The following is a 14730-nucleotide window of genomic DNA, read 5'->3' as shown; positions in this document are numbered from 1 at the left end:
GTTATTAATTGATCATTATTGAATATTATTTATCTTATTAATTAATTAATATTTAAATAAAACCCAACTGCTGCCCAAAGAAGTTTAGCCTGTTTTAATTTTGGCTACTATCTACTGCCAAGTTGTGCAGGCCTGATCTAGACCCAGCACTTTCAAGTGCTTAGCTCTCTCTGGCTTTTCTTCACGAACGAAGATTCAGGAAGACTCAGCCCACGCTTTCTACAAGCGTGTTGATGACTAAAAAGGCCAATCTGAGATAAATAAGTCCGTTTGCAGAAAGCACAGCAGAATGTCTCCCTAGGTGATGTTTCCAAGTTGTGGTTCTTTCTGTGTTGTCGTTTTTCTTTGAGACTCGTTCGGCGTGAGTTTTCAAAAAAGGTTGCAGCATGGGTCTCCATGACTCCTGATGTGAGGCCAGGGCGGACCATTGTTGGTGATCGATTTGGCCAAGCCTGAGGTGTTGTTTCAGGGAGTCCTTGTATCTCTTCTTTGGGGCGCCCCTCTTACACTGACCCATGGCGAGTTCACCATAGAATATTATTTTTGGGAGGTGATGGTCCTCCATCCTAGAAACATGCCCTGCCCAACACAGCTGCATTCTCAATAGCATGGCCTCAATGCTGGTGATCCCTGCTTGCTCAAGGACAGCAACATTCATCACATAGTCAGTCCAGTGTATAGCTTAAGTAATTCAGACATATTGGAGCACAGTTTAGGGTTTGTTATATTGCTGTCAAGTTGATTTCATCTTATGGTGACCTTGTGAATAAGAGCCTCTAAGTCTCCTTGTTATCAGCAGCCCTGCTTGAATCCTGCAAACTGAAGGCTGTGGCTTCTTTGATTGGGTCCCAAAACACGCAGGCAAATTGACATGGCTTCAGGCCGTGTTGGAGTGTGCCATTTATATGATGTATGCCCCAAATGTGGACTGCTGCCACACTGACGCCACACTGAACAATAAGAACCGGGCCAAGAAGAACCACACCAAACAAGAAGAATTGGTGGCCTGGATTGGGACCAGAACCGTGCAGTTGCCCCAGTCCTGGCACGAATGGCACCAGCTCGGTTCTGGCACGGTCCTTTTGACCCGTCTGCTTTGGGCCTGGCTTTCTTATCTTTAACATCACTATGGCAGGCAGCTACAACATGAATCTATCTGAGCTTAGAACAGCTGTACCTATTGAATTTTTCCATCACAAATGTGAAAGAAATTTTGCTTCAGTTCAAAAACTTGCAAATTTCTTCATATTTTGGACAAAAAAAGGATCTCAAGTTTTTAAAAAATAGGAGAAAGTTAAACTGGCAGTTTTTGCCAGCACTAATGTTAGTTTTTCCCAATACATTTTGTTTTTAAATACAGTTGCCCCTCCATTTTTGTGGGAGATCCGTTACGAATTGTTTCATTTTTATGCCGGCTTTCTCCCAGAACAGGATCCTCACTTTTATCAATGATGATATTACAGCCACCACTGATTCTAGCGAAATTGATGCAACTCACCAATTTGTTCTTGATTCATATGTTGTTACTTTTTGGTTGTGGACTATTAATCAGTTCACTGCCATGTTAAAGTAATTCTCTTTAAATTCCTGCCCTCCCCTCAGCAAAAAAAAAATTGTGAAACAAATGAAAAGCCTGATTGAAGTTTAAAGACATGGTTAACTCAATTACCTTATCAAAGTGGGTATTTAGATGAATTATGTATGATTTGCTTTTAGCACATTCATACTGGGTTGAAAAGTTTCATGGAAATATAATTTAGTAAGAACTTTTTTTCCATTAAGGTCATTGTCAGGTACTATAATTTGTAAATGAGCAAATGGTTGCTGTATTTTGTCTTTATAGCAATCCATGGTATGGAACATATTTAAAGCATAAACTTGATAATCTTATTTTTGCATCAGAAAGAACATCCAACATGGTGAAACATATAACCATCTTTGCTTTGATTGTGTATTCTAGCATGGCAGGGGTTGGACTGGATGGATTTTGTGGTCTACTCTTGATCTATGATTCTATGGTATAGCTGTGAAATTTGATGGGAATTAATAGCTTAATTTCTAGATAATTTACCACCCATAAATAAGAGTATTTTATGAAGTGTAGATCAAAGGATATTACATGAAAGAAAGCTGTGTATTATGCGTGGAACCTAAAGAGCCTAAAGCCATTCATTTAGTAAGTCCTATAAGGGTTACATTCAAGACATTATGGTTAGCGCGATCATTCCAATCAGCAATAAATTCATGAACAAATTAAGGTTGAAGAGCACACAGAAATAAATCTCATAGTAGAACTGTAAAGTTACCTTGATATTTTATAATGTAATGAAAGTATCAGACTAAATGACAACAAAAATATCAGTAGTCTCACTGAAATCTGTGATAGTTAGGATTTGATAATGACACAATAAACCTGTTATTTTCAACAAGGTTTTTAAAGGAATTTCACAAGAAAGACAATTTTAAAAGCATGTGTGCATCTGTGCTGAATACATCTCCCATCTTTAGCTGAGTGAAAATTCTTTGTTTGACAAACAAGTCATTTCTTGTTATTTTTATTACTGTATATATTCATGTATAAGTCTAAAAATTTTAGTCAAAAAAATTGACCCCAAAAAATCTGAGTTGACTTATCCACAGGTCAATGTAAGTACTGTACTTTTAACTCTTATTTTTAAAAAGGGAACCATCCCTGGGTAAAAGGCAAGAGTGCATTCTGTTCTGAAAACACTGACCAAACCCCCATGTATTCTCTCATCCATGTAATGTGAGCACAAACAGTAATATCTGCTAGAATTTTGTAAATTCTTTGGCACCGTTTTCCTTTGCTTTATCATTTAAATCCTGCTACATGCCCATAAATTTTACCCTCAACTTATCCACAAGTCATATCAAAATCCATAATTTTGGCCCCAAACATGCCCTCTACTTATACATGAGGTTGACTTATAGCAGAGTATATACAGTAATTTATTTCTGTTCCATCTTTAGCCCAAGGCTTGGATGCAAGGTGGTATACAACATATTAAAAGGTTTCATGAATTGTAATAAACTATAAATGATAAATTATACATTAGTTTAAAATAGTAACTACACTTGTCCCTCCACATTTGCTGGGTTTAGAGGCACAGGACCCCTGTGAATGTGGAAAAACGCAAATAATAAAAACACTATGTTTTTACCTGAGAGAACACCTCTCTAGGAATCTCTAGGTCCTCCAGTGCAACTCTGTGGTCAACATCTGCCAGACACTGATCACAAAATTGTGCTGAAAGAGCTACAAATGCCTAGTGGAGTCTTCTCTCTATGAATTTCTAGGTCCTTCAGTGCAACTTTTGGTTAAAGTTGACCATAGAATTGCTCTGGAGGACCTAGACATTCCTAGAGAGAACATATTAATAAAACCTGTGAATAATCAAATCTGCAAAAGGCAAAGCCATACGTATGAAGGGACAAGCGTACAACATTTTAAAAACTATATTTAAAAACTATATTTGGTCAACCTACTATTATCTGACAGCAATTCACCTGCTATTTGATTATTTAAGAATTAGCGGAGGGCACATCAGGTAATGTCCAAGACTAAACTCAAGACTTTCTGCACACATTACAACTTCACATAGCATTAATAATACTTTATTCTTACTTTGGATCATGATGTAAATAATCTATTTATGTAACATTTTATGGAATCTTTTGCAGTCTGTCCAAACGAGCACCACAGGCTTTGGACAGTACACTTTGCAACCTTGCTACTTCCAAGAACCCATCAATGAAAGTCCAGGCAGGCATTAACTTTATAGTGCAGGCTAAAGAAAACATGGGATTTACAAATAGCATCTTTGAGACTAACTGAAAGAAAGATGTTGGTAGCATGAACTTTACTAGAGGTTTATCACACTGAGATTTTTCGAGCTTTTGCAGGTCAGTTCCAACGTGATTGCGCTTCCAATGATGCGCATTCACGTCACAATGTGAATGTGTTTTCAGATGTGATTCCTTTCAATGGGAGTTCTTGCTGTGGGGTTTCCACAGTGAATCCAAAGTGACTCATTTTGATTAATTCCAGAAAAAAGGGAATTCACAGAATTCGCATTCAAGCTCACTTCGATTTCAATCCAATGTCGCCCCCCTTGGCCTCCTGCGTCCTCCTCCGTCATTCCCCTCCTCTTCCTTCACCCCATCTTGTCCTCTCTGCCACCCATCCCATCATCCCCTGCCTTGTCCTGCATCCTAATTCTGGCCCTGGTGACCCCCAGCGACCTATCCCATCATCCCCTGCCTTCTGCATCCCGATCCTGGCCCCAGCGACCCCCAGCGACCTTTCCCATCATCCCCTGCCTTCTCCTGCATCCTGATCCTGGCCCCAGTGACCCCCGGTGACCTATCCCATCATCCCCTACCTTCTCCTGCATCCCAATCCTGGCCCCAGTGACTCCCAGCAATGTATCCCATCATCCCCTGCATCCCAATCCTGTCCCCAGTAACCACCTGCCATCCATCCCATCACCTCCCACTGCTCCTGCATCCCTATCTCACCCTCTCTGCCAACCTGCCACCTATCCCATCATCCCCTGAGAGCTTCTTCACCCCAATGAAGGAGGACAGCGTCCAGAGCCCCACTGAGCATGTGCAAGGGTGCTGATTCGAATCGTTGAACCCTCCGGTGTGGTAATACAATGTGCACTCACTCTGCTTTGCTTGAATCTGCATCACGTGACTTGCTTGGAATAGAACTGACTTTGCTTCCACCTCAATTCGGAAGGGCAACAGAAAGACAACCAGGTGTGGTAAAGCATCACGTTTTAACCTTAATTCACATTGCTAGACAGGAGAGACTCTGGATCTGTTGTGAAAAAAATCACGCTCTGCATTGCTAGAACAGGAGTGACTGCGGATCTGAGCTGCAAACCCACCCCCCATGTGTGATAAGGTCCCTAGATTTGAGCCTACTTCCTCAAATGCACTTCCTCAAAAGATGGGGATGCAACTGATGAAGTAGGCTCAAGTCTGAGAAAAAAAGCTCATGCTACCAGCTTCTTTCTTTCAGATAGTCTCAAAGGTGCTACAAGATTCCTTTGAAAACTGTTTTTCCAAGAGGACTTCCTGTTAGATGACGCTGTGAGAAACTATGAGCACAAAACGAACCCAGCCTCAAAAGCATTTCTGGGCTGGAGATGGGGGACAATAACTTCAATAAATCAAGCAACAAGTTAAACAACATTTCGTTATGGACAATAACCCACCCATCTAATTATTTTTCCTCTGGGAAGAGGAGCAATCAGTAGATCGGAGAGGACCTGGAGAGGTTATCCTTGGTCACTTCAGTGTAACACTGTTAGCCTGGAAATGAGGAGACCCTGGGGATCAAAGAGCATCCACAGCCCTTCAATGCTGTTGCCAGTAGACAGCCTGACAGTAACCTCTCTCTATTATTTTTAGAATAAAACAAAATTATCCATATAAACATAACCGTGAAAAAGTGGTTGAATGTAAACCTCATCCAGCTATCCTACGCAAAGGGACTTCTATCTACAGACCAGATGAGAGAGTTCATAGGAACTGGATGAAAGACAATGAAAAATAAGATGCTAAACAGACAAGCTGAAATAAAGAGGCAGTAAAAGACTTTATTCAGACCTAGCAAGGCTTGCAGAGGGAACGGTGGTACAACGCTGAGGCAACCGACAGAGGAGTAACTGGGCGGTTCTTGCTGCTAGAGTAGAGTGGACTTGGGGAAAATTGGATAGAACGAGTGGAGAAGAGAGAGGGAAAGAAGAATTGAGCAGGGCAGAGCCGTCGCTAGAAATGGCGAGATTTGGCGAAGGGGAGAGTGAAACAAGGACTGTTCCCAAACAGGCTAGAGCTCCAGAGACCTGAAAGAAAAAAGTTATATTTTTTTAAAAAAATGTTTAAAACAGCTGAAGAAGCTGGAAGAATGGTGACTAAGCTACAATAGCCCACGAATGAGAGAGGGGAGGGGAGGAGAAGCAAAGAGCAGAGGAACCAGAAAACCAGGGAAGAAACAAACAACAAACAGTGTTATAAATCACTACAAAGAGTCGCAACTGCTCCACCCGAAACTTGGGAAGTATAGCTGCTTCTACTACAATCCCTTCTCCTGACCTTTTTCCCCCTTTGGAGGACAGAATAGTGGTAAAGAAACAAACTCAAAGAAGGAACAATTTAATTTCAAGACATTAAGATTAAAAACCCATGATAATTTGAAACTTCAGGACAAAGCCAGAATTGTAAGTAATTAATTCAAGATCAGTACTTTGAAGTGAAAACAACTTATTGAACTACTTGAGTTAATAGGAACTATTGGACTGATAAACGTAATTTAAAACAAGGTAGGCCATTAAATCTGGTGTATGTAATTTAGAAGAACATTGTGATTAATAGACTATACTGTGTCAATATCTGTAACAATTAATTTAGAAATTACTTAACATACTACAAGAGAGGAGACAGACACTAAGTAATTCACTCTGATTGAACTATGATAATCTCTGGTCTCAACTTTGTAATAATCACTTAACATATTGCAAGATATGAGACAGATACTGATCAATTTATTTTGACTGCACTAAGATAATCTTTGGTCTTAACTTTGCTTTGAAACAACTTAGTCAGACCAAAGCACATCTAGATTGGGCCAATTTTAAGATTATAAGTAAAGATGGCATATAAAATCTTTGTTTGAAATACATGGGAATTTATGAAAGGGTAATTAGGAATATTAAGACCTTTTCAACTAGTGAGTAACTTTAGATTATTGTGGTTGAGATATCTATTGGAGACTCTATGATAGACTTTTATTTTGATAACAAATTTAGAAAACCTTAAGTTGATATTGCAACTTTTAATTATTTTATTGGAGAGTTTATAATTGACTACCACGCTGATAACAAAATTGGAAAATCTTGAGAAATCCTATGTTGAAGAAGAAATTCAACTAAAAAGGCATTCAAAGCACAGGATTCTAATGCAATTTTATTAGAAGAGATAAGGAAGCTAAGACAAGAAATCAAGGAAATACGGCAGGAAATGAAAGACGAATCCAAAGAAATGAGACAGGAATTAAGAGAAAATTATGGAAACAAGGGCAGAAATAAGAAAAGACGTGAAAAAAGAATTGGATAGCTTCAGAAAAAAGATGGAAAAATTATCACTGGACATACTCAACACACAAAAGGAAGTCTGGAAAGACAAATGAAACATCTGGAAAGGGCATCCAAAGAAATAATACAGAAACAAGAACAACAGAAAATAAGCAAAGTGACAAACAAAATCAGATACAGAGAGAGGTGTGAAAATCAGGGGACTCCCCGAAACACTAAACGAAGACTTGTATAGCAGAACAGTACCTCCTATGGCAAATTTCATAGGCTACTCTGAATGAAAGATGGAGGTAGAGACAGATAATTTTTTAGACTAAATTCAAGCTATGCTAAAGAAAAAAAGCAGCGAGAAATATTGTAGTATGCCTCACAAGAACGAGAACAAGAGATCTAATCATTCAGAGATGATATTAATCAAATTTCTTGGTAGAAAACAACAATTGGAGAATCTTTAAGGATATTTCCCCTTTGATCATAATTTAAAGACAAACATATAAACCTCTGACCCACTTAAAAGATAAGAAAATAGACTATAGATGGGAAATTATTCAAGGTTTATCATTTAACTGGAACCAGAAAAGATACAAATTTGACAACTTAGTGAAGCCTAAGGAACTTGAGAAGAAACTAAGCAGAAAGACAAAATCAGAAGAAAGGACAGAAGCCTTTTTTCTGATTTTGTGTCATGCCAGAGCATGACAAAGAAAAGAAGAAGAGGGTCAAAACTTAGTGAGAAGAGGAAAATTGTCTAAATTGTCTAATTAAGACTCACCAGAAAATCTGACTGATGAAGATTCAGAAGACGATAGCAGAAGTGAACCTGACGAGGAAGATATATACGAAGGAGCAACAGGAAAAACAATAACTTAGTTAAATCGCTGATGTGCCCAAACTAAAATTAAAAACAGTTACCTATACAGAATACACTGAACAAATAAAGTTTTAATAAAATCACATAGGGGTGGAAGGGATGCCTCACCGCAAAATAAACAAAGGTTTACTTTATTAAAAATAAAAATGACAATAAAAGTGTTATTGTGGAATATAAAAGGATTAAACTCCAAATATAAAAGAAATACAGTATTCCACTATCTGGATAAAACAAAAAGTGACATCATTTGCTTACAAGAAATTAAGATCAGTGAGAAGGACGCTAAATATTTGACAAATCCTAAATTGGGCAATTATTATATATCGGTGACAGAGAAGAAGAAGAAAGGAATCGTCCTTTACGCTAACAAGAAATTTGCCACAAGAGAAATCTTCAAGGACAATAAGGGATCTTATATTGCGATGGAATTTAAACTCAGAGAAAAATGAATTTTAGTTATTGGAATCTATGCAGCATTAGAAGTAAGAGATAAGTTCTATGAATCAATTTCAGCTGAATTAAGGAAAATAGACTACGATAATGTTCTAATAATGGGAGATTACAATGCAGTAATTGAACTGCAAATAGACAGAATATCACTTACGAAGAGAGCAATTAAGAAACATCAGGGTAAATTGACTAAAGCTTTTTTTAAATGATGGAAGAACATGAATTAACCGATGTTTGGCACTGGAAATATGGAAACTCTCATGGATGCACATGCTTTTCAGACACACACGATTCAAGGTCTAGAATAGATATGTTCTTAGCATCCAAACAATTCCAATGCAAGATAAATAAAATGGACATTCTGTCTAAAATTTTCTCAGACCACCACCCAATCACATTGAAAATAAGAGATAGAAAATCCAAGCTCTCTTGGAGATTAAAAAGCCACATACTAAAAAAAGAAGACTATGTAGACAAACTCAAAACAGAACTTAAGCTATTTTTTTAAAGAGAACACATCATTAGAGAACAAGCACAAAACAATCTGGGATGCATGCAAAGCTGTCACAAGAGGGATACTAATTGGACTAAACCCTGAAGGAAACAGAAGAGAAAGAGAACGGGGTGTGTGTGTGTGTGTGTGTGTCAGAATTGGACCGTAAAGAACACGAATGGAAAAACGGAGGGGATAACAACTTAAAATTTGATATACAGAAATTACAACATCAATTGGAGAATTTAACAATGAAAAAATGGGAAAGAAAATTACAAAGGATCAAAGAACGACATTTTGAATTGAGAAACAAACCTAGCAAGATTTTAGCAAATAAAGCGAGAAAAGAAAAAACAAAAAGATCATAACAGAAATAAAAGATGAAGGAAGGATCTACATGAATCAAGAAAACATCAAAAATATTTTTAAAATATTATGAAATGTTATATAGAAATAACAATAAGGACAATAATAGGAGATTGTTGATTAAAGAATATCTGGAAATACAAAGGATAACACAACTGATAGAAAGTCAGAAAAAACAGTTGAATCAGGCTGTTACTGAGAAAGAAATTTCAGAGGCAATCAGAAATATGAAACCAGACAAAGCACCAGAGCCGGATGGCTTTACGGCTCTGTACTATTTTAAAAATGGAAGAAGTTATACTATCTCCTTTGGAGAAAACTTTCAATGATATACAAAATAACGGCATCCCTGATACTTGGAGGAATTCATTTATAACATTAATTTAAAAAGAAAGCAAAGACCCTAGTTTAGTTACGAATTATAGACCCATTTCTTTAATCAACGTTGCCTATAAAATCTTTACAACAATTTTAGTCACAAGATTAAAGAAAATTCTACAAGGCATAGTACAAGAGAACCAAAATGGATTCCTGCCAGGAAGAATAATGAGAACTGGCTTGAACGCCATAGAATTGTTCCAAAAACAAAACAAGAGACAGTTAGCAATGGTGTTCTTAGACACCAAAAAGGCATTCAACAATGTGGATTTTTTTTTAATGGAGGCTACTTCCCAATGCAACATGGGTGAAAAATTCACTAAGTGGATCTCATCAATATATAGTGAACAATTTGCCCAACTCATAGTAAATGAAGAAAAAATTGAATAAATAAAAATTAAAAAAGGCACCAGAAAAGGGTGCCCTGTCTCTCCATTGCTATTTATAATAACCCTTGAGATTTTACTGATTAAGGTTAACAATGATGATGATATTCAAGGCATCAAGACAAAAGGGTATGCACATAAATGGGAAGATGTGGTTTTTTTCTAGAAGGCCCACTAAAAAGCAACGATAAATGGTTGTTTACCTTAAAGGAATAGGGCCAGCTAGCGGGTACTGTTAATCAAGATAAAACTATCGTCTTGACGATAAACATGTCAAAAAAAGGAAAAGACCTCCTTAAAACAAAAACAGGATTCAAGATCAGGGGGAAAAGTGAAATACTTAGGGATAAATTTAACAAAAAGCAATGAAGACCTTTTCAAAAATAATTACACTAAAATTTGGAAAGAAATACAAAAGGATTTGCAAAAATGGTCCAGACTACAGATATCTCTTTTGAGAAGAATATCTCTAATCAAAATGAGTATACTTCCGAAATTAATGTATCTCTTCCAAAACATTCCTATTATACCCAAGGAAAAATGTTTTGAAGCATGGAAAAAAGAGATAACAAAATTTTTGTGGCAGAGTAAAAAGCCAAGAGTTAGATGGTCTACTATGATTGACTCTAAAAGTAGAGAAAGCCTGACCCTGCCGGATATTAAAAAATACTACTATGCTTCTTCCATGACATGGTTAGAGGATTGGATCAATTTGAAGGAAGAAAGATTCTTGAGTCTGGAAAGGGATAATATCAGATTTGGCTTTCTTGCTTACATGATCTACAACAAACGTAAGAAAAATAAAGATTACATGGGTCACTGTATAAGAAGAGAACTCCAAGAGGTTTGGTTAAAAATTAAAAAGTCTTTCTATAGAAATATACCACTTTGGGCATCCCCACAGGCGGCCTTACTGAATAGAACAAAAAGAGATAACAAAACCTGGATCAGATACCAAGACTTATTGGAGAAAAATACAACTAAAAATGGAAGTCTAGAATTATAAATGAAAACAAAAGAACAATTTAAGAAGGAACAATACATAATTGGTTCCTCTGTCATCAATTACAACAAAGAATTGGAATAGTTAAAAAAAATCAGAATGATTTGAAAGCAACAAAACTGACCTAGACATTATTATGACAGATGGCAAGGGACACCACATTGCAAAATACAGTATTACAAAATCTTTATCAAAAGGGATCTAGAATATGAATTAATCAAGCATGTCATACTTAAGTGGTCTCAGGACATAAGAAGATGCATAAAATTAGAAGAATGGGGAAAAGGCTGGGGGCTCACGGATAGTTTTACCTTATGTTAGGATCTCACAGAAAATTACCTAAAGATGTTACAGAGGTGGTACCTATCCCCCAGAAGACTCAAAGTTATATATAAAACAAGCAGCAACCAATGTTGGAAGTGTCAAAATTATCTTGGGTCATTTTGCCATATGTGGTGGGAGCGCAATAGGAGAGTAGCATTCTGGAAAAGTGTACATAAGACTTTAACAGATACATCAGTTCCACCTGCCATTTCACCCTGAATTTTTCCTACTAAATATGACATCCGTTCTGGACAAGGAAAAAGAAAAGAAATATGGTCGGGTAATTCTCTACCTAATAACATCAGCCAGGATAATCTTCACAAAGTATTGGAAAAAAAGAGAACATCAGCCAGGATAATCTTCGCCAGGTATTGGAAAAAGAGAGGAATACCGAGCACCAAAGAATGGATGTCAAAAGTTTGGGAGATGATGAACATGAACAAATTAACCGCTTTATTATAAGACAAACCATTGGAAAAAATAGAAAATGAATGGTGTCTGATAAGAAAATATGAAAATGATATTAAATAAGGAATATATCTGGACAATTAAAATTATATCCTTGAAAATTAGTAATATGATTTAATTAACAAAAAGTTTGAATTAATTTTTTTTTTGTCTTACATCAGACATGGAAGAAGAAGAAGAAGAAGTAGTAGTAGTAGTAGTATTTTGTAAAGAACTAAGTTGAGGAGTGAGGACTAAATTTCATTCTTATATAGAAAGGTAATGAAAAGAAAGATTTAGATGTCCTCATGAATAAAACTATGGAAAACGAGTCAGGAACATTAATTAAAAATAATATGATTTCAACCAACAAGTTTTACCTAATTTTATTTATAAGTAACAGAAAGTAACCATATTTGTTTGTCACTAACATGTATGTGTTTTTAAATATATGTGTGTCTGTATGGTTTGTATGTAATTATTTGTTAGTTAATTAAAAAAAATTAAAAAGAGAAAAGAACTGTTTTTCCAAAGGCAGCTATGTCTTTGAAATCTGCAAATAGATCTTGGCCACCAAAATAAAAATTATAAGAAAGGTGGAGGATGGTGAGGGGGGGGATCATCCCTAGATATATTTTGTTTTTTATTTATTTAAAGATTTTATTCAATTTTTTTTAAAAAAACAATACAGTTAAAACATACAGCCAAACACACATATACATATAACAACACAATCCTAACCTATACTATAACACCCACTAACTTACAACAATAAAGTCATTCTAGTTAAATTATATCCTTCTATTTTAACACTTCTTAACGGTTACATTCACCTCAATAAAGAGAATCATTTGACTTCCCCTTTCGAATCTTTATATCTTACCATAATTCAGTTTATATAATATAATATAATATATACTTATAACTTATATTCTTACTCATTTACCAAACATCTATTTCTTTCCCTTTAAATCAACTTTAGTCATTTTTTTCCTCCAAAGATCTTTTAGGCATTCCCATTCTTTTTCGGTATTATTTTTAGTCTTATCCTTTAGAATAGCCGTTAATATATCTAAGCACCTCGCTTTCATAGGTTTTTGTATCCATTCCTTATCTGTTTTCTAATATTGTGCATATAGGATTCTCGCTACAGTAACCATATACAATATAATCTGTGAATGTTCTTTCTTAATCTTTAATTTGATGTTATCTGTCATATTCAATTAAAAAAACTAAAGGATCATAAGGTATTTCTAGTTGAAGTATTTCAGACATCAAAGTGTGGATTCTTTTCCCAAAATTTTGTGCCTCTTTACATTTCCACCAAATGTGAAAGTAAATCCCTTCTATTTTTTTGACATTTCCAACATATTGGTTTTTCCATTCTATAAATTTTGTTCTATTTCCAAGGTGTCATATGTCAGCGATGCATCATTTTAATAAAATTTTCTTTGTAATTCTGGCATAACGTAAATTTATTTGTATTGTACCATGCCTTATTCCATTGCTCTAATTCTATGAGTTTGTTAATATCTATAGCCCATTTTATCATGTGTTTTATCACCTCTTTCTCTAAATCTCTTTCATTCAACAGCTTGTAATATTTTGTAATATGACCTTTTTCTTTATCCATAATTATATATTATCTTGTTCATTCTTTGCATTTGTCAGACCAAACATCTTGTTATCCAATTTAAAGCATTCATATAATTGTTGGTATAGAAACCAATCTTTTTAAATATTTTCCTTACCTATCTGATCTCTTGGTTTCATTTCAGCTCCTTTATTCTTATCTATCGTTATTAAATCTTCATATTTAATTCAAGGAGTCATTGTTCTTTTTTGTTCTATGATAAAAAGCCTCTTGTAGTGATATCCAAGGTGGAAATTTTCTATAAAATAAATCTTTGATTTTAAACCAAACTTTAAGGAGTGATTTCCTTATTATGTGGTGATTAAAATCTCCGTTGTCATCCCTAGATATATTTTGTAAAAAGTCTTCAAGAAAGATTAAAATATTTTTACTTACTTTGCAAGGCTTTCCTGACTTGATTGTTTCATTTCCCATATACATATTATTAGGGGGTGGGTTTTTTTTGGGGGGGGGGTGATGAAGAGTTTATTGAAACATGTGGAACTGCACTTTTTTATGTGTGGTGTAGGAATCTATCCCTATTCTTTCCATGTTATTTCTGCCTCTGGTATCAAGTGCACCAAAGTTCAGATGCTGGTGACCATGCATGAAGCCCCAATTCTTACATAGTTTCTGAACCAAGTAATTCATTTCCCACTCTATTGTTTGTTAATCACTGTGCTTATATATGTTTTTAATCTAATTTTTTACTTACATGTTTAAAACTTTTCAAATACCCACCCTGTACAAGTTCAAGATCAGTTTGTAAAGTATCAAGTACTGTTACTTACGGACTCCATACTTTGTCCTATAATATTCTTTCGTAAATTCATCACAGTCACAGAGAACTATCTTTCTTCCCCAAACATTGATTGCTGATCCTATTCTCAGGTCAGAGTCTTTATAAAATTCCTGATGCACAGCTCCTGTCTAATAATAGTGGTAAAAATACAGACACCTTATATGTATTAATTTCATGCTATGACGAAATGTTTAGAAGCTGCAACTTGAAATTATACAAGAAGTGATTAAGAAGTTGGACTTACCAAGAAGGTTCTTTCTGGGATGACAGAAGAAGCAATCCATCATTACTGGTGGTCAGGCTGGAATATGGGAATAACCCCAATAGTGGTGGGCTGCTCCTCCATGCCATCCCAAGAATGTAGCAAATTGCCCCCAGTAACTCAAGTGGCTTATTCACAAAGCGGGATTTAAAAAGGGGAACCACAGGATGAAGCAATAGTGAAAGACATCC

The 14730-nt window shown here is 35.8% G+C and overlaps 1 protein-coding gene across 2 annotated transcripts in view; it reads right to left on the bottom strand.

Annotated features, from left to right (window-relative positions):
- The window catches only part of EFHC2 (EF-hand domain containing 2), an 82284-nt gene that overhangs the window by 31742 nt on the left and 35812 nt on the right, over positions 1-14730 (bottom strand). For both annotated transcript variants that reach the window (XM_042456299.1, XM_042456300.1), the window contains one exon: positions 14267-14405. In XM_042456299.1, the coding sequence (XP_042312233.1) occupies positions 14267-14405 (139 nt within the window). The remainder of the gene's footprint in view (positions 1-14266; positions 14406-14730) is intronic.

This window comes from Sceloporus undulatus, chromosome 3, assembly GCF_019175285.1.
Source record: "Sceloporus undulatus isolate JIND9_A2432 ecotype Alabama chromosome 3, SceUnd_v1.1, whole genome shotgun sequence".
In the NCBI taxonomy this organism is placed as follows: Eukaryota; Metazoa; Chordata; class Lepidosauria; order Squamata; family Phrynosomatidae; genus Sceloporus; species Sceloporus undulatus.
This window is presented reverse-complemented; position numbering and strand designations above follow the sequence as displayed.